At 38.8% G+C, this 22,043-nt stretch overlaps 1 protein-coding gene across 3 annotated transcripts in view; it reads left to right on the forward strand.

Annotated features, from left to right (window-relative positions):
• LOC146839625 (membrane-spanning 4-domains subfamily A member 4A-like) overlaps nt 1–22,043 on the forward strand; it is a 174,183-nt gene that overhangs the window by 127,603 nt on the left and 24,537 nt on the right. For all 3 annotated transcript variants that reach the window (XM_085651709.1, XM_085651708.1, XM_085651710.1), the window contains exons 5-6: nt 12,844–13,020; nt 15,710–15,838. In XM_085651709.1, coding sequence (XP_085507835.1) covers nt 12,844–13,020; nt 15,710–15,838 — 306 coding nt within the window. The remainder of the gene's footprint in view (nt 1–12,843; nt 13,021–15,709; nt 15,839–22,043) is intronic.

The following is a 22,043-nucleotide window of genomic DNA, read 5'->3' on the forward strand; positions in this document are numbered from 1 at the left end:
GAAGCTCTCTCAAGGTGCCATGGAATCATGTACAAGTAACACCACTATTTGGGATCAATTTCATAACACATCAATGTAAACTCAGGGCTCCGAAGAGCTCCGCTATGGGTGTCATATATGTTAAATAGAGTCAGGCAAGGCTGACTCTTGGGGAAACCCACACCCTAACATTTTTGACACGGATCAATATGGCATTAATAATACAGCTTGTGACCTGTTAGTTAGGTAAGATATCCTCCATTTTAACACCTGGTTGCAGAATCCGATCTTCACAAATCTGGCAAATAGGTAATTGTGAGATGGAATCAAAAGCCACAAATCTAGCAGAGTAGGTGTTTCGCTGCCACACATACCAAGGTCATCCGGATATGATCCGTTAGTGCCAATAGTGTGGCTTCTGTCCCGGACTCCTGCTTAGAATACTTCTAGTTCGCAGTTTGGTATTGGGTAAGATTATAATTTCCCGCTAACACAGCATTCCTGCACCTATGCAGGAAATGATAGCAAAAATAGAGAGCAGTAGTTTCACAGTACTTTTGGGTCCACTGTAGATTTTTTCAGTAGATAATTCACCATGCTTCTTTCCATAATGTAGGCAGCATTACCCTCTCCAAGGAGGCTTTACAAAGATTCCTAAGCTGGGGTGGAATGGCCTCCCAGATTGAACATTGAAGCTGGGCATCGGTGATCTGGGGATCCAGATTTGGTCCTTCCCATATGCCTCTTCATCTAGGCTAAATTCCTGAAATGGATCGAACTAGAACTGCTTTCTGTCTCCAGTTCACCTCTTTAGTTGCAGAGCTGCATTGCTTCGATGTTCCTATCAATCACTAGTGAATGCTCATAATGTATTCTTTTCTTCAAAAGAGGAAGAAAGAGAGTTGTAGGGCTCAAAGAAGGCCCCTAGCACTGTATTTTACTTGGAAGTGAAAAAAGGTGCATGACAATTTTAAAGACTTTACATAAGGAATTTCCTCCAGTCTGTATAGTTGTAGAATAGTACAATGCTTTTTTAGTTTACACAGATTTTTATAGGATTTCAACTCACTCGGGTATGATGGTTTTCAAATCTTCTTCAGGACTCCTCTAAATTTTTGTAATAGCATTTTGCCTCCGCCAATGCAGAAGAATACCATGTTCTGATGGGGACAGCCTGTTTTGGGGCATTCGCTTTACTGGTGCTACTACATCTAATGCCGAAGTAATCTACCCCTCAAATTGAGTCTTGTTAGTTTTTATCTCCCATCACCTACACTCTTGCATGCCCTTGGTTAGTACCAACATTAAAGTAAATTACAATAAATATATTAAAGGTAAGTTCCATAATTTTGCCCATCCGCTAGTTGTCCTTTCTGTCCTCTTTTCTTCTACCTCATGTGAACATTTGAGTGTTTGGTGACTTCTCAACAAAGGCATCCCTCAGTAATCAGTCCATTGAAAGACTGACTGTTTAACTACCCTTATGATTTCTGAAAAGGCAAATAAAAGATGATTTCTGAAAAGGCAAATATTCCATTGAATTGATGACCTGCATGGTGGGTAGACCTCCAGACAAGCCGTCTTAATTTCGTGGTGCTTAATTTTTCTACCTCTGATCTTTCCTCTGCCTCAAAGGTTGAAGTCATCTAAAACCATCCACCTATCAGCTGGGGAACAAACTCACTTTGGAACACTTAGAAACACAACTAACATCAAGTACAAATCTGGAAACAATAACTTCGGTTCAAAATCTATATGAGTGGCTACAGGAAGCTTTTGACATCCTGATACCACTCAAAACCACACAACAGCACAAAAGAAAAAAAGCGCCTTGGAGAAACTTAGAAATAAAAGACATAAAACAACAAATTAGGAAGCTGCAACGTACTTGGCTCAAAACAAACGCCAAACAAGACAAACTTCACCTACAAAAAATTAACACATTATACAAGTCAACTATCAAAAAAGCTAAGAAAAGGCACTACTCAGACAGAATTCAAAATGCCAAATGTGCAAATAAAGAATTCTATAAAATACTCAATGAATTTCGCAAACCAAATTGCCTAGAAGGAACTCATCCTGTTACTCAAGATTTCACAGACAAACTGGCAAATCATTACACAGACAAAGCAGACACATTGGAACAGAAACAAAGCATCAGCACTAACCCCTGTACAAAACAACAATCCAAGAATACTCTAACCCAGCCTCTCCGTTCCTTCCAACACATCTCGAACAATGAATTTATGGACCTGGTCAAAGTAAGCAGGCATGTCGGCAGCCCTTCTGACCCCTGTCCACCACAAACTTTCAAGACAATTCTTTTAACAACCTCTGCTGCCACTCCAGTAAGAAGAATCATCAACGATTCCTTAACTACCTGAATATTTCCAGAAGAACTCAAAAAATCACACATACACCCTTTACTGAAGAAAACAAACTTGGACCTGCTGAACCTTGACAACTACAGACCCATTAAAAATGGACCTTTCCTGGGCAAACTGATAGAAATAGCAGCGTTCGCCTAGATGTCACAATTCATTGAAGAGAATGACATACTCTCAGACTTCCAAACAGGATTCCGTCCGGGAAGAGGCACTGTATCTGCCCTCCTTGCCATCTGGGATGACCTGAAGAATACAGTTGACCGCAGCAGGGTTGCTGCACTACTCCTCTTGGACCTCTCGGCTGCCTTTGACACGGTTGACCATGACACTCTGAAACAAAGACTCTATGAAGCCGGCATATATGGAACTGCTCTAGACTGGATCGCGTCCTACCTCAAAACAGAACTAATGTCATCCATACCCCACCTTTCTCGTCCAAACCATACTCCACAAAAGCAGGGGTCCCTCAAGGTTCTATCATCTCGCTCATGCTTTTCAACACCTACATGAAGTCATTACCGGTACTGATCAATCAATTTCACCTCACGTGCTATAACCATGCAGATGAGACGCAAATACTCCCTCAACTGGAATGCCCCAAAGACATTGAAAAATCCCCAATTTTCAGTTGTCTCAGAGCCGTGGATCAGTGGATGACTTGGAGCCATCTCAAATTGAATGCTTCAAAAACGGTGGTGATTGGAAACATTACGACCCGCTTGCCGCCTGGCCTGATGAACTGGTATCACCGCCTAAAGTATCGAAGGAAGTAAGAAACCTCGGAATGACCATGGACTCCAAGCTGTCGATGAATGCCCAAGTGGGCAAACTAGCAAGATCAAGCTTTGTCACTATAAAAACGCTGCGACTAATTTTACGTCATTTGGGATTTCCACACAGGGTCCAAGCTACCATCTCCCTTATTCTGCCCAAACTCGATTACGCCAATAGCCTCTACCACGGATCACCTTTAACGACCATGAAAAGACTACAACGGATTCAGGACCCCACTGCTAGACTACTCTTGCATATCAAACCGCGAGACCACATCTCACCTGCCTTGAAAGCCCTGCATTGGTTACCGGTTGCCAGAAGATCCACGTTCAAGCTACTTTGTATCACCCACAAAGCAATACATGGAATAGGACCACTCTTCATCAGGAATAAAATCACCAAACACATTCAACAAAGGAACCTACGCTCTAAAGGGGCATCTCGCCTCAAAATCCCAAGATACAAGAAAAAACAAGCATTTGCAATGCAATAGGTCTCGCAACTGCGAGTTTTTGAGCTATTGCTATTGTAAATGGTATTGTAAATGAAATGCCTTTAATTTATGTTGTAAAAAACCAAAACATAAATAAAAGGTATTGTGATGTACAATGCCAATAGTTTAAACTTGCGTAAATGCGAGACCTATTGCATTGCAAATGCTTGTTGTTTTACTTTCAACGATGCTGCACAGCAGCCACGCCACTGTATAACATGCCTAAAAACATTGACAAAGCCAACAGAACTACCTTGGGCGAGACCGATTGGCTATGCCAATGCTTGTTTAAACATGTTGCACAGCAGCACAGGCTGCTGTGCGACATGCGTTAAAGCACGGGCGCTCACAAACATTTGCTCGGGGTAAAAAAGGACAATCTGGGGTATGATGAAGGGTCGCACTGATGGTCCGGTTGTGAGACGTGGGGTCATTCAGCAAAAGAGAGGAATATAATACAATAAACACACAAAGACTGACTTCATTGTATACAACTTTGGGGTTCTGAGGGCATGCCTCCTCAAGAACCTTTTTTTAAAGGGACTACAAAATACAGAATTTTTCAAAAAAGAAAAATATGAATACACTTGAAGTACAATTATATGTGAGTGCGTTCGGGGTATCCTCGATAAAATTTCCTAATTAATTCATGGAATTTTTTGTGTTATGAAGTACAAATCACCCATCACATTGCTAGAAGGTCCAGGGAGCTAAGGCGGATCGGATTTGTTAATTTTTTTAATGTGTTAAAGTGCAGTTGGAGTTTAAGAAATCAAGTGCGGCAAATGACTAAGGTGGTGAACTTAATGTTTGCTTGATGCGATTTGACAGCATGTATTTGAGGCATCTCTATACAGAACTGGTAGCTCAGATTCTGCAACTGTGCGTGTGCCTGTGTCAGCGGATGCTCCAGTTCAAGTTCACTGTTGCACTTGTAGGTATAGTCAGACCCATTCATTATGCAAACCTTTACATACCAGGAAGCAGCATAAATCCCAAGACTGGATACTTACTTGACAAGGGGCCCCAATAAAGAGCATCTTTCCCTCCCCTCAGCTCTTTCCTTCCCACATCTTACTTTTCACCGGACAATGAGGCTACTGTACAAGCCCACTGGCAAGTTCTTTATCGTTCCAAGACTGCTTTCGGTAAGTCAGTAAAGTAGTTTCATTATCTGTTACTATCCTCAGGTAGCGCAGATGGCAGAAGGTTTTGGGCACTCTTTAAAGATAAGCGTTGAGATATAAGGAGGGGAAGTAAAAGGTAGCAAGGCACCTGGCTAGTATTTTACTGGCATAACTGAAATGAAAATTGGGAATATCAGTGAAAGGCTAAAAGCTAGAATTTTTTTCCCTTTGAAAATATAAATTTAAAACATCACGTACAGGAAGAAAAATCACTTTTAAGTTACTTTACAGTCGTCTAAGTTACTCTTAAATAATTGTTAAAGCAAACATAATCAAAATTGCCAAGTTAGAGAACAGTGGGTTTTACACCTGCTGATATTCAAGTACCAGTTACAGACCCTTCCATAGTCTCATAATATGAACAAATGGCTAGTGTTTTTCGAATAAAGATGGCAAATGTAGTCATTCCGGTCTGCTTAGGGGTCACATTTCCATGTGTGACATTTTCATTTTCTTGTGACCTTTTATCACAAGCATAGTCACCCATCCAAGCAGAGAAATGTCATTCAACAACAGCAGTATTTCTTCCAGGTAATATAATCAATTAAATTAACGAGTGTAAATGCCCTAAAACCAATGGCCATCCCCAGCGGCACAAACTGCCTACACTGTTGCCTTTGACCTGATCACAATTCATCTGTTTGCAATAATTCCCATAAGGTCACCTAGCGCCACCGTCTGCCTAATTAAAACTTGTGCATTTTACCACCCATCCCCCAAACCCCAGAGACCCCTAGGCTCTGCATGCTTGGATGTCCCTGGCCGAATCATAGTACTTCAGTTGGAAACCCTATTTGGGAACCACCAAAGACTCCAATAACAAATAGGTCTGTATATTTCTGTTTTGGGAGAGCTACCAATATGAAAAGAGAAATATACCCAATGGATGCATTGAAGAAGGATCCTGGGCCACTTAAGTGAACAATAAAATCATTCATTACACCTCTAGATTGACCTTGCATTGTTTGGTGAGTCTAGCCAATCATTAAGTGTTGTATTATGGGACTTGTAGTTGTGCATCTACAATAGGAAAAGCAAAACTACAAACACCGGATACAAACAGGACTCACATCTGTCATGGGACAACTAGAGGTTGCTGCTTTACAATACAAAGGGGATAATTTATGGGCGTACATATGCATGATCTGTGAACCATAACCAAATTCCTTTTTTTTTACTAAACTTCAGTGGTGGAAGAAAAAGAGGCATGCGTCCACATAATTATGCTAAACTGCTCGCTGGTACAGCTACTGCCACTAGTATTGATTACCTTGAATACCTGGCACATATTTCTAGGGCTAAGAAAGTAAGAGCAGGAAAATGATTAAACCATGAAGACCTGTGCACCACGTGATGTCGCTGAGCATCTACAAAGCAGGCTCATTTGTGTGCCAATTACCCAGATTCACCGGATGTTGAGCTGACGCCAGAATTCGCAGCAAAGCTGGTTCCCCGATTGCAAAGTTGGCAGTTCTGACCTTTAGGCCACATCTCCTCCCGAGCTCTTCTAAGAAATATGACAACACTATCAAGGTTTGTGAGCAGATGAGGAGGACAGGAGAAGTCTGAAGTGAAGGGATGCCCAGACAACTCGTGCCAGAAGTCTTGTGTTTTGGTTTTTTCACTGCATGACGTCTTTTCGTATTGCTGCGGCTGTAACGTTTTCACTTTATTATATTTAAGCGACACCGCGTTTTAATAGAGAGGCGTTTTCTGCAGTCATTGCAACTTGTTTTATGATCAGCAACAGCCTTGTTTCTCAAAGAAGCCGAACTGACTATAGAGGAAATCGAGAGAAAGAAAACTCTGCGGCTTGCACACTTCTGAAAAACAGTAACGTTACAGCAATACAAACATCCCTTTTAAAATTTTAAACAAACACTGGACCCTTCAAAAGAGGAGATTGGACACCCCTGCCTTCTCGCCTACAGACTTCTCTGATGCTATCTGTGAAAGTAAAGCTGCCTTGGAGGAAGCACGACAGTGGCCAGATGAGCTCAGAAGCTGCAGCGCTGTAGGAATTACGATGCACACAGCACACTTTCCTACCTTCTCACTGAAGGGAAGTCACTGTGAGAGTGGCCAGCAGCAGCGAGTGTGCACAACACTGACTACATTACGCATGAGCAGCTGGCACTCACCTATTGAGTGCAGCTCCGGTGCGCACGCGGCCCCGTGGCAAACATCAGTGCACGGTAATCATCGAGCCGAGTGGACACAAAGGAGCTGTACAAGGAGTCGCATTTACGATTAAGGTCTTAGGTTCGACACCTCCTCACTATGTGTGATATTTAGCATCTGTCAGTGAGAGAAAGACAACGTCCGTTTTTTTTAGTCCCATTCACTATTAGTGAGACTTGGTGCCTCTGACATTCGTAAGTGCAATGCATTGGAAATATATGGAATTAGGTTCTCATGACACAACATTGCTTATTAACTTGTAACGCAGGCAGATGTCCTCCGTGTTCCTGGTTAAGAATACAAATATATAGAAAGCAGAATGAGGAGCGAAAGGGAAACGAAGAGAGAACAAGAAGGGCTGGGCGAGAAGGGAGGGGGGAATGCCAGCAACAGAGGAGCCCGCGAAAGTGAAAGTGATCGTGATTACGATCGCTACGGAGGAAAGACACATGGCGCTGCGCGCGTGCACGTTCACATGCACTGTAGCTTTAGGCCACGGCAGCACTTTGAAAAGCCCAGATATAAAATGTCTCTTCGAGCCTTTCGCTCGCGAGACCTAACCATGGGTGGCACATCCTTCTCTGTTCAAGCAGCCAAACTATGGAACTCTTTACCCCTCCAACATAAGATCCACCGACAACCACCTTATCTTCAGAAAACGACTCAAGAATTGGCTCTTCCCCACATAAGCACCATAAGCAAACAGAAATGTACAGCATATTCCTCTGTATATAAGCATTTATTTTCACTATAGATATGTACCTATCTTTGTGTATTGCTTTGTATAAACATCATCTTTGGTCTACATGTACTTACTTCCATTGTGCATCTATATACCTTCCATGTACTTGGATCTGTGTGTCTGTTACCTTTCTCCTGAAAGCATATCCAATGCACTACCCTATTTCTCATCCTGTACCTCTATCAATATCTTTAATTATCTACTGGCGGTCGCCAGTAGATAGTTATAGTTAGGACCGTGTTTCCATAGGAAATCCGCAACATTCTATTTGGAATAACTTTGGCGCCGGTTGACGAATCCTCGCGACATTTTCAAAATAGGTGGGGGGCTCCGCTCCGCTCCTACCCTGAAAGTCTCGGGGGAATTCGTCAAGCGGGGGCTGAGAAAAAAGGGGGGTCCCAAAACGCGTTTTCCCCATGCATTTTCCCATAGGACCTTTAGTCCGAGCTACAGCCCGAACGGCTGAACAGAATTACTTGAAATTTGGCAGAGAGGTAATCCTCAGGTCAGAGATGTGCCTTTTGCAGGTCTGGTGTAAATCTGTTCAGTAGGTCCTGAGAAAATAGCATTTAAATCAATATATATATCTGTAAGCGCGCTCCGTGCGCTTACGGTAAGCTTACCGTACGCGTACGGTGCCGTGCGCGAGCTCAATTCTGATTGGTGGTTACATGACTGTAAACATTTGAATCAGTCGAAATCAGAAAGTGTCGGCCGCCATTTTCTGTCTCTCGCACTGAAAAACAAAGGTGGATAACGTGAAAAGGGGGCAACGAAGAGAGTTGCAGACCCCCTAGCCTTTGTCAGGGGGTCCACGAAGGACCAAAAAGTACGAAAAATACATTTAATAATTTTTTAAAAAAATCGCGGAGTGCGCGTACGGTAAGCTTACCGTACGCGCACGGCAAAAAAATAAAATAAAAAAAAAAACGAAATAACAATCACATTCATTAAATAAATTGAAGGACCCGCAAGGGAGAAAAAAAAATTGTTACACACGGTGCGCAAAGCCCACCGTGCGCGCAGGGTGTGCGCACGGTGAAAAACCAGAAAAAAAAATAACAAATAAATACAGAACTTAGCATTTAAAAAACCGTACAAATTCACTGAAAAAAACCATAGGTTTCACACACGTTATAGTTAGGAATTAGCATTTAAAAAACCTTGCAAATTCACTTAAAAAACCATAGGTTTCACACATGTTATAGTTAGCTGTACATTTCACTCGTAAAAAACCAATGAAATTCCACGTTATAGTTAGATCAGGTAACTATAACTTGCGCAACCGCAATCCACAATGTGTCATTTCAGATGTCATCATTGATGTGAAGAGTGATGTCACTGACCATGTCATGAGTGATGTAATATGTGACGTCATCAGCAGTTTATTGTGGGCGCGCAAGTTATAGTTACCTGATCTAACTATAACGTGGAATTTCATTGGTTTTTTACGAGTGAAATGTACAGCTAACTATAACATGTGTGAAACCTATGGTTTTTTAAGTGAATCTATATATACTTACCTCCTCTATGCATCTATATACGTTCAATGTACTTCTGGATCTATATATTTATCACTTTCTTCTAATTTAGCATTTCAAATGCACTACCCTATTTCTCAGCCTATACTTCTCTCAATATATCCTCTGGCCAGACCTTCTGACTCATCTCAAACTTCTTTCTACTACTATTTCCAAAGCACTACCCTATCTCTCACCCTATACATATATCAATATATCTTATACACCCACTCTCTCATTTATCCCAAACCCCATATCACTACTATGATCCCCAAAATAACCCTTTCTTAGACTCTCTCCTACTCTACCCCATCTTGCATCATCTGACACCTCTTTTTACTATATCGATCCCGTAAAACAAACCTTTATAAACTCTTCCCCTCAAAAACCCCTTTTACATAGCCAAAATCCTCCTCTTACTGCTATGACCTCCAAAAAAACAACAAAATCTCACACTTCTGTCCCTCCACTATCCTTTTCAATCAAAATAACAGATTAACATGTTCACTTCTCAATTTCCATATTCCACTATACTAATTCACCACTAATCCTTTATGGGTTCCAGAGTAGCGTGCTACTTGCCAATGAAGCGCCTCAAAACCCCATCAAGGGGTAGCAAGTGCTGTATAAATACAAACCTCTTTCCCTCTTCTGTCCCGCAACCTACCCTTCTCTATCCAAATAACCGAATAACATATCCACCACTCAAATTACTTCATACTTAACTATACAAATTTTTTCAACACTAATCCTTTATGTGTTCCAGAGTAGCGTCCTACTCGCCAGAAAAGCGCTTCAACACCCATCAGGGGTAACAGGTGCTACATGAATGCAAACCTTTTATCCCTCCGCTACCCTTCTCATTCCAAATAACTGACTAATATCCACCACTCAAATTACTTTCATATTTCACCATACTAAATCAGCACTAATCCTTTATGGGTTTCCGGAGTAGCGTGCTTCAAGATTCTGCTATCTTTCTGAATCCAAATAACTGACTAACCTATAAATGACTAACCTATCCACCACTTAAAATTTACTTGCATGTTTCACTAAACTAATTCAACACTAATCCTCTATGGGTCCCGGAGTAGCGTGCTACTCACCAAAAAAGCGCTTCGACGCCTCGTCAGGGGTAGTAAGCGCTATATAAATGCAATTACAATACAATACAATACATACCAGTGTTTATGGAACACATGCGAAGTAACGTACTTCAAAGACTGTCTGGAAGTATTCGCTGTCCCTGGGACTGAATCAGCAACAGCGTATCACTGACAGAGAGACTACAGCATGTCATTTGAAATGCAGCAATTTCTCACCTCCTCCTCCGTGATCAGTTTTAAATTTGAGCTGTGGATTATCACTTTCCTACCTCCCAGTCTACCCTCTCTATTCCTTGTGAGCATCCTGTACAACTCAGGGACTACCATGGTAACATCTGTACCAGAAGACTCCTTAAGCCATGATTAAGTGATCACCAATATATTTATCTGGTCCATCTCGTCGGCAATGCTATTTTTGGGCTGGGAGTGGAACTGAGCGCACCATCAACAACATGCATTTGACCACCGTGTCAAGCGCCTAACCTTATTGACTATGATTATTATATAACTCTTCCCTCTGACCACAGTTGATTCTTGATTTCCATCCACTTCACTAGTTAAGAAGGTTTATTGTTGCATATTCCTCATCCAGTTCATTTGCAGCTCCAGTAGAGACTTTCTTGAGTAAACCAAATGGCAGCATTCCTGGCAGCCTACTCTTCAGGGTTGCAGATGGGCAAATACTGGCTTGTCTTTGGCGCGCCAAGCGCTAGCTTGCTACATGAATACGCAGCCTTTCTGTTTAACACATTGAACCATTGAACTTGTGTGTGAAACTAGACTGCCGACCTTACCTTCATTATAACATACTAAACAGGTGGAGAGAGGCAGGCAAGCTGATACTACCACTATGTCCATACATGTATAAACATAGAGATACCGCTGCTAGATAATGAATCCCAGATCAGAGATAAAAAAGAAAGACTTCCACTATGTCCCAGAGCTAGAGCTACTGCTGCTAGGTAATGAATACCACTGGAGAGTTAAGAAAGCTAGAGCTCACCTGTGTCCCCAAGCTAGAGATACTGCTGCTATGTAATGAATGCCAGCACACAGATAAGAAAGCTAGAGATCACCTCTGCTGCCAGGTAATGAATCACAGATTAGATATATGAAAGCTAGAGCTCACCTCTGTCCCTGAGCTAAAGATACTGCTGATAGGTAATGAATCCCAGCACACAGATAAGAAAGATAGAGCTCACATCTACTGCTAGGTAATGAATCACAGATTAGATATAAGAAAGATAGAGCTCACCTCTGTCCCTGAGCTAAAGATACTGCTGATAGGTAATGAATCCCAGCACACAGATAAGAAAGCTAGAGTTCACCTCTGCTGCTAGGTAATGAATCATAGATTAGATATAAGAAAGCTAGAGCTCACCTCTGTCCCTGAGCTAAAGATACTGCTGATAGGTAATGAATCCCAGCACACAGATAAGAAAGCTAGAGCTCACCTCTGCTGCTAGGTAATGAATCACAGATTAGATATAAGAAAGCTAGAGCTCACCTCTGTCCCTGAGCTAAAGATACTGCTGATAGGTAATGAATCCCAGCACACTGATAAGAAAGCTAGAGCTCACCGCTGTCCCTGAGCTAAAGATACTGCTGATAGGTAATGAATCCCAGCACACAGATAAGAAAGCTAGAGCTCACCTCTGCTGCTAGGTAATGAATCACAGATTAGATATAAGAAAGCTAGAGCTCACCTCTGTCCCTGAGCTAAAGATACTGCTGATAGGTAATGAATCCCAGCACACAGATAAGAAAGATAGAGCTCACATCTGCTGCCAGGTAATGAATCACAGATTAGATATAAGAAAGCTAGAGCTCACCTCTGCCCCAGCGCTAGAGATACTTTTCCAAGCAATGAATCCAAGCACACAAATAAGAAAGCTAGAGCTCACCCCTGCTGCTAGATAATGGATTCCAGATCAGAGATAAGAAAGCTAGCGGTCACCTCTGTCCCCGAGCAAGAGATACCGCTGCTAAGTAATGAATCCCAGATCAGCGATAAGAATGATAGCGCTCACCTCTACCCCAGTGAGCTACTGCAGCCTGGACTGACATCCAGCTCAAAGAATGAGAAGGCACTGTTCACTTTCCTCCAGGACTAAAGCTACGACTCAGGGCTCAGAGATCAGAACGCTAGAGCTGGCCCATGTGTCAAAGGTGGGGTTACTGTGCCAGGTTGTGACTTCCACCTGAGGGATCTGAACGCCCGAGCTGACATCTTGCCTAGAGCTAGACTTACTTCTGCCAAGGTGTGACCTCAGCTCAGCAATCAGAAAGCCACACCCTTGCTGCCACAACCAAGTTCTGAGCACTACTTGATATCTACCAAAGCAGGAAATATTCGGAAAACCCTGATTGACAGTTTTCTGCACTTATTGCTCCAGTTTTATTTTCTTGCCAATGTATTGCCAGTTGTATCACTGACTCCATTTGTTAATTCCAAGAAATGTGTTTGCTTTCAGGTGCGTGGAAGTATGGCTATGAATATTGTCAGCAGCATCATTACTCTCCCGGCGATAATCATTACCTCCCTTGATATCCTTCTTGTGTCTCTCAACCTGTCCGAATCTTCTGCTTGTGACATGTTCTTCCCTGGCAACGATGGCCAGTCTTGTCGCAGCTACCAGGACGGCTTGGTGGTAAGTGTGGAGTCCTTCACGAAACTTCCTCCCCATACAGTGGCCTCGCCCAAGATGATGTTGCCTCCTCAACCAGCGACATAATGGTCCTTCTTCCTCACCCCCCATTAGAAAACATATCTCAGGCTGAACTTCAGAGGCATTCCCAATAAGTAGTTTGTTTTTCTTAAATAGTGATTGATGTGGAAATGAGATTTAGAACAATATGCTCATCCTGTAACATCAGTCAGAAATGTAAAAATCTCTAAATACCTGTTCCTGAGAGACGGTGTCTTTTGGAATTCATAGATAACCTAACCTTATGCCTCATGAGGTGCATTTGCAGTACAGCAGTAGCAGCAGAGTTTAGGTCCCTTAAGCTGAAGGGGTGTGTGACTAGGCAGGTTCAGCCAGAGGTTGTCATGTATGTTGGCTGGGAGTCATAAGTAGCCTCTTCCATTAGTCCCCATATTGTAGTCGTCACACTAGAGCCCGGAATTACTAAGGGTTGTTGGTAGATAATGGGGCAGAAGTTTGCAAAGCTCCTGTGTCCTGTTGCAATGGTAGGTGAAACACTGAAGTGATTTGTCTGAAGTTGTGCCACATGAGTAGGAGTCCAGGATCCTAAGGTGGGCAGCCTGCCTGTAAATGTTCACACCCGATCCCTACATTCAGAAGGATCCCACCACCCCCAATGTTGGCCCCTGAAATAGACTACCTCATACCTAAAATAAAATTTGCATATCCATAAATATCCTTCCGCCACCCTTTGAACGGCCTTTAACCACAGCCTATCACGTGCCTGTGCCGATTACCACTGCATGCTCACCAGTTACAACCGAAGCATACAAAGGCAAGGGGTGAATCTGGCGCATGGGGGGGTTTATGTTGGCCACATGCCCTGTTCTGAGTAGAATAAAGTACATTACTCATTTACTGAAAATTGTTGCTGGCCCCCTTAATAAAAAATGGTAAACCAACCAAGTTGATTGAACCCACTGCTATTTCTAAGAATGTAGACAGATTTTGGTTAGAAGTGAACACTTCTAAAATAAAGTTGTACACATTTAAGGAAAGACAAATCCTATATATTATTGACTCCAAACATCACAATCTAGGTAAAGACTAGATCAATCATTTCCGAATAGTTCTACAAAAATACAGATTACTGTCATTGCAATGAATCTATAGGAACTCGTCCAACTTAGCCAGATAAACTTTAAGTACAAGCTCGGATACCACAGTTGTCAAGGGTATTTTCCATAGTGTTTGTGTTTTCCCTTCAACTAATAGTTACCTTTAGCAACCATTTAAAAACAAGAAACTACTGTTTAAGTGTTGCTTCGAAAAATAAACAATATTGTCTATTTAGGGCCTGCCGACACGCTCCGCGCCTTGATTGTGTTTTTACATGTCAGTGCCTCAGCATTAGCTCTTGATGCTCAGCTTCTCGGTGCTTCTTCAGTATTCCCAATCAGTGACTGTGCTATGCAATATTTTGTGTAACAATCGCTGTGCTATAGACCTGATGCTATTGTCCTTATTGCTCTGTGTCTTTAGTTAAAATCCACCACTGCGGGTCCCAACGCGCTACATGCGATCACCGCTTCTTGACTTCTCACAATGACAATCTTTTAGGGGATGACTGTCATAAAGTCCATTCCAGCAGATTTACAAACCCATCTCTTGCTCCAAATTATGCCTACTTAGTACCATTTACAAACTAAAAAAACTCACAATGGGCAACCAGGTGTGGTAAACAGATGAACGGACTGTGGGCTTGATTCACGAAGGTAACTTATACTTTTATGTGAGTTTAGGATTGTTTCTATTCACAAAGGACAGTCCTATTTATTTATGTGCGGAGACTTCACAGTCGTAAAGATATTACCTCTAAAATTCCTTTGTGAATAACATATAATCATAAAATTACACAACAGAGTAACTTTACTTCTGTGAATCATGTCCTCTGATCATAAGAAATCCTGAGTTGATCAAAGCTGCCAGCTATGCAAACCATAAACAGCGTGCCAGTCCCTCACACTTCTTCATCCATCGCATTAACTACTGCACCCCATAATACGATCTCTGCCCCTCAGTGGTCAACTGACACTACCTGGAAACACAACCCACATAGGTTCAAAACAGAGACAACACCCTTCATGATGTACCATGCTACATATGTGGTGGATCAGGCCGATAGTGTGATATAAATGGTACAATACATGAGTACAGGTATCCTAGTGGTACATATACACAGGCACTGGTTGCAGGTAAGGGCCACACGCCCTAATTCCTAGTAGCACGCTCCGGTTAGGTCAATTCAACATAATCTTACACATTCACAGCATTGACATATCATCGTGAACAGTGGATAATGTGCTATAGATTAGCGGTCATTAATATAATTTCTATCGAGGTAACTTACAGTGCAAGGCCCACCTTCGGACTGTCTCATGTTGAACATTACGCTTACAGTGAAGTAGCCTCTGTTACATGGATTAAGCAGTGAGCTCTCATCTTTCTTGTTTATGTTTATTCCTCTTCAAGGTAGACCCCACATTCTGATGGCTCTTAAGACTATATGGTCAAAATATATGAGACACCAGTATCTATGGATGCAGTCTTTCAACAGACATTCTTCTGTGGTAGCTCCAAATTGTACTTGTATGTGAAGTATTGCCACTACACCATTTGGATTCTGTTTCAGGCGCAGGAGCGAGGCGTTGCGGCATTGGCTCTAATACTCAACATGCTGGAACTCTGCATCACATTATCAACCTCCATTTTTGCTTGCAAGGCTGTGTGTCAATGCTGTGGTGCCCACAAAGTAGCACAGGTAAATAAACATTATGAAAAAAAAACTGTTGCCTGCACCCTCCTGCTTAGAATATTTTATCTCACATCCTTCATGTATAATCTTATTGCTTTTCTCAGTCTGCTGAAGTGTTCTTTGTCCTTCTTTTCACCAGTCTCCATACCCTTTAACCTACTGAATCTTTCGTGTATTATACATGATAAACCTCTCTCCCACAAACTAATTTTCTCCCCCACCTTGGTCTTCCGTATTTTGCTTTCACTTTCTCTGGTTTCTGTTACTGTCATTGTGTCTCTTGATCTTGTCTACCATGCATTTATTTCTTGTTATATAGGCTACTGTCATATTTGCCTTCTTTTTGTTCACCCACACCTTTAGTTCACCTTGCTATCATTCTCTCCCATGCTTTTATGTACTTTTGCTATGATTATTACCATTCACTTTCATAGGGCTTTTGTCCCACCTAATTTTCTCGTGCCTCATTTACTGTTTTCTTGGTTTCCTCTCAAAGCCTTATTTTCTCGTCTCTCAGTTAGTGTCATTCTCAGTTCCCCGGGCTTTCCATCCATTCTAAATCTCCAAGTTCTTCAGAATTCTACTGTCCGTTTCATCTTCACTTAAAATTTTCTTTTTTCACTTTCAGTCTGCAGTGGTATTTTTTCAAATGTCTTAGCTTTGTTTTCAAATTTGTTTGTGAGAGCTCAAGTTCGCTTTCCTCCTATGTTCTTCAGCGTGCTGTTTGTTCTAATATTTCCATTGCCATCATATTATCCCATCCTTCCAGTCCTTTCTTGCATTATTTCTTCTTTTGTTTGTTTTTTTTTTTTTTCTTTTCCTTGTTCATTCTTTCGATTCAAAAACTCTTTATTTTGGTAAAATACCATAAAAGATACAAACATTAAAAAAAAACATGAAACATTTTAATTTAAAAAGGGAGCAACTCCATGTATGTTAAAAACACAGTTACGGTTAAAAATAGAATGGTCAGTTTGCCTACTAACATGCCAACATCATAACGTGCACTAATTATAAATGTAGTAAAATAAGCAGTAGATTACATGGGGTCAACAGTTATCATAAATTCCTTCCTTGCGTAAACCATACACAGTAAAAATCTGGAGACATCAAACACTTTTGAGGGCGCCAAATCAGTCTGGATAATTCTACAAGCCTCCAGCTGTCTAATGGTGCCTATGCGTCTGCATATTGGGATTATCCATTTCGCCCTAGCCCTGCTATATGTCTGACAGAAAAACAACATGTGTGCTACAGTTTCCTTATCATTGCCACAAGTTGGGCAACTCTAACCAGCAGGATCTAGTGTTTTGGCTCATCTTGAGGTAAATGTGCGAAGTGGCAAAGTCCTGTATCTAAAGTGCATATACAGTTTCCTGGCCAGGGTGTGCTTGATGTCATATAGAAAGGGTTTGATTCTCTATGTGTCTTTGGTCCTTAAAAAGATATCTGTTAATTTACCCAGAGTCAACAAATTTTATAATACAATTTGTCTGTGAGATTTAAATCAAGTTTTTATTTCTCTGGCTGAAATGGTACAACTAGTCCCCAAATGGTGAGCAGTCTATATATCGACTTTTTAATATCGAGGGACATAAATATCGAGTCAAAAATATCGAATGTACAAAATATCGAAATAGATAATATCGATGTGAAAAATATAGTTTTTTTTTTTACTTATATGTCGATGTAAGTAATATCGTTAGTAATAATATCGACATGTGAAAATATCGTCATTGTGTGTTTAGTAAATATTTTGAAGTTGTTTGTATAAATAGTTAAAATGTATATAATATGAGAAATATTTATATTGTTTTAGGGGCGGGATGTTGGGTTATAGGGGATAAGGGTGGGGAGTGTTTTAAAAAAGTTAATACATTTTTTAAATATATTGTAACATTTAATTAGTAAATTTTATTTAAAATGTGAAATGTATATTTAATTTTAGGAGCGGGATGTTGGTTCATAGGGGATAAGGGTGGGAAGTGTTTTAAAAATGTTTATATATTGTTTAATTTAAAAAAAAAAAAAATTTAGAAATTGTAAATTAAATTTAGAATTTTACAAATACTTTTAGGAGCGGGATGTTGGTTTATAGGGGATAAGGGTGGGAAGTGTTTTAAAAATGTTTATATATTTGTTAATTTAAAAAATAATTTTTTTAGAAATTGTAAATTAAATTTAGAATTGTACAAAAATTTTGGTTGGTTTATAGGGGATAAGGGTGGGAAGTGTTTTAAAAATGTTTAGATATTGTTAAAAAATTTTAAAAATTTATTTAGAAATTGTAAATGAAATTTAGAATTTTACTAATAATTTTAGGAGCGGGATGTTGGTTTATAGGGGATAAGGGTGGGAAGTGTTTAAAAAATGTTTATATATTTGTTAATTTTGTATTAAAATTATTTAGAAATTGTAAATTAAATTTCGAATTTTACAAATATGTTTAGGAGCGGGATGTTGGTTTATAGGGGATAAGGGTGGGAAGTGTTTTAAAAATGTTTATATATTTTTTAATTTTTGTAAAAATTTATTTAGAAATTGTAAATTAAATTTCGAATTTTACAAATATTTTTAGGAGCGGGATGTTGGTTTATAGGGGATAAGGGTAGGAAGTGTTTTAAAAATGTTTATATATTGTTTAATTTTTGTAAAAATGTATTTAGAAATTGTAAATTAAATTTCGAAATTTACAAATAATTTTAGGAGCGGGATGTTGGTTGATAGGGGATAAGGGTGGGAAGTGTTTTAAAAATGTTTATATATTTGTTAATTTTTTATAAAAATTATTTAGAAATTGTAAATTAAATTTAGAATTTTACAAATAATTTTAGGAGCGGAATGTTGGGTTATAGGGGATAAGGGTGGGAAGTTAATTTAAAATGTTTATATATTTTTAATTTAAAAAATAATTATTTAGAAAATTTAAATATAATTTAGAATTTTACAAATCCCATAATTAAATATAGATTTCAGTCAGAATAGTAAATTAATTAAGTTCAGTGTCCAGCACCTACTGTAATTTAATATAGTTTGGAGTGAGAATAGTAAATTAATTAAGTTCAGTGTCCAGCACTTATCTTAATTAAATATAGATTGGAGTGGGAATAGTAAATGAATTCAGTTCAGTGTCCAGCACATACTATAATTAAATATAGGTGGGAGTGAGAATAGGAAATTAATTAAGTTCAGTGTCCAGCACTTATTTTAATTTAATATAGACTGGAGTGGGAATAGTAAATTAATTTAGTTCAGTGTCCAGCACCTACCCTAATTTAATATAGGTTGGAGTGAGAATAGTAAATTAATTAAGTTCAGTGTCCAGCAGTTATCTTAATAAAATATAGAGTGGAGTGGGAATAGTAAATTAATTAAGTTCAGTGTCCAGCACCTACTCTAATTTAATATAGGTTGGAGTGAGAATAGTAAATTAATTATGTTCAGTGTCCAGCACTTATCTTAATTAAATATAGACTAGAGTGGGAATAGTAAATTAATTAAGTTCAGTGTCCAGCATCTACCCTAATTAAATATAGATTGGAGTGAGAATAGTAAATAAATTAAGTTCAGTGTCCAGCACCTACTCTAATGTAATATAGGTTGGAGTGAGAATAGTAAATTAATTAAGTTCAGTGTCCAGCACTTATCTTAATTAAATATAGACTGGAGTGGGAATAGTAAATTAATTCAGGTCAGTGTCCAGCACATACTCTAATTAAATATAGGTTGGAGTGAGAATAGTAAATTTATTAAGTTCAGTGTCCAGCACTTATCTTAATTTAATATAGACTGGAGTGGGAATAGTAAATTATTTTAGTTCAGTGTCCAGCACCTACTGTAATTTAATATAGTTTGGAGTGAGAATAGTAAATTAATTAAGTTCAGTGTCCAGCACTTATCTTAATTAAATATAGATTGGAGTGGGAATAGTAAATTAATTCAGTTCAGTGTCCAGCACATACTATAATTAAATATAGGTTGGAGTGAGAATAGGAAATTTATTAAGTTCAGTGTCCAGCACTTATTTTAATTAAATATAGAGTGGAGTGGGAATAGTAAATTAATTAAGTTCAGTGTCCAGCACCTACTCTAATTTAATATAGGTTGGAGTGAGAATAGTAAATTAATTATGTTCAGTGTCCAGCACTTATCTTAATTAAATATAGACTAGAGTGGGAATAGTAAATTAATTAAGTTCAGTGTCCAGCATCTACCCTATTTAAATATAGATTGGAGTGAGAATAGTAAATTAATTAAGTTCAGTGTCCAGCACTTATCTTAATTAAATATAGATTGGAGTGGGAATAGTAAATTAATTAAGTTCTGTGTCCAGCACATACTCTAATAATATATAGGTTGGAGTGAGAATAGTAAATTAATTAAGTTCAGTGTCCAGCACTTATCTTAATTAAATATAGACTGGAGTGGGAATAGTTAATTAATTAAGTTCAGTGTCCAGCACCTACTCTAATGTAATATAGGTTGGAGTGAGAATAGTAAATTAATTAAGTTCAGTGTCCAGCACTTATCTTAATTAAATATAGACTGGAGTGGGAATAGTAAATTAATTCAGTTCAGTGTCCAGCACATACTCTAATTAAATATAGGTTGGAGTGAGAATAGTAAATTTATTAAGTTCAGTGTCCAGCACTTATCTTAATTTAATATAGACTGGAGTGGGAATAGTAAATTATTTTAGTTCAGTGTCCAGCACCTACCCTAATTTAATATAGGTTGGAGTGAGAATAGTAAATTAATTAAGTTCAGTGTCCAGCAGTTATCTTAATAAAATATAGAGTGGAGTGGGAATAGTAAATTAATTAAGTTCAGTGTCCAGCACCTACTCTAATTTAATATAGGTTGGAGTGAGAATAGTAAATTAATTATGTTCAGTGTCCAGCACTTATCTTAATTAAATATAGACTAGAGTGGGAATAGTAAATTAATTAAGTTCAGTGTCCAGCATCTACCCTAATTAAATATAGATTGGAGTGAGAATAGTAAATTAATTAAGTTCAGTGTCCAGCAGTTATCTTAATTAAATATAGAGTGGAGTGGGAATAGTAAATTAATTAAGTTCAGTGTCCAGCATCTACCCTAATTAAATATAGATTGGAGTGAGAATAGTAAATTAATTAAGTTCAGTGTCCAGCAGTTATCTTAATTAAATATAGAGTGGGAATAGTAAATTAATTAAGTTCAGTGTCCAGCACCTACTCTAATTTAATATAGGTTGGAGTGAGAATAGTAAATTAATTATGTTCAGTGTCCAGCACTTATCTTAATTAAATATAGACTAGAGTGGGAATAGTAAATTAATTAAGTTCAGTGTCCAGCATCTACCCTAATTAAATATAGATTGGAGTGAAAATAGTAAATTAATTAAGTTCAGTGTCCAGCACTTATCTTAATTAAATATAGATTGGAGTGGGAATAGTAAATTAATTAAGTTCTGTGTCCAGCACATACTCTAATAAAATATAGGTTGGAGTGAGAATAGTCAATTAATTAAGTTCAGTGTCCAGCACTTATCTTAATTAAATATAGACTGGAGTGGGAATAGTTAATTAATTAAGTTCAGTGTCCAGCACCTACTCTAATGTAATATAGGTTGGAGTGGGAATAGTTAATTAATTAAGTTCAGTGTCCAGCACCTACTCTAATATAATATAGGTTGGAGTGAGAATAGTAAATTAATTAAGTTCAGTGTCCAGCACTTATCTTAATTTAATATAGACTGGAGTGGGAATAGTAAATTATTTTAGTTCAGTGTCCAGCACCTACCCTAATTTAATATAGGTTGGAGTCAGAATAGTAAATTAGTTAAGTTCAGTGTCCAGCAGTTATCTTAATTAAATATAGACTGGAGTGGGAATAGTAAATTAATTAAGTTCAGTGTCCAGCACCTACTCTAATTTAATATAGGTTGGAGTGAGAATAGTAAATTAATTATGTTCAGTGTCCAGCACTTATCTTAATTAAATATAGACTAGAGTGGGAATAGTAAATTAATTAAGTTCAGTGTCCAGCATCTACCCTAATTAAATATAGATTGGAGTGAGAATAGTAAATTAATTAAGTTCAGTGTCCAGCACTTATCTTAATTAAATATAGATTGGAGTGGGAATAGTAAATTAATTAAGTTTTGTGTCTAGCACATACTCTAATTAAATATAGGTTGGAGTGAGAATAGTTAATTAATTATGTTCAG

Source organism: Triturus cristatus, chromosome 4_1, assembly GCF_964204655.1.
Source record: "Triturus cristatus chromosome 4_1, aTriCri1.1, whole genome shotgun sequence".
NCBI lineage: Eukaryota > Metazoa > Chordata > Amphibia > Caudata > Salamandridae > Triturus > Triturus cristatus.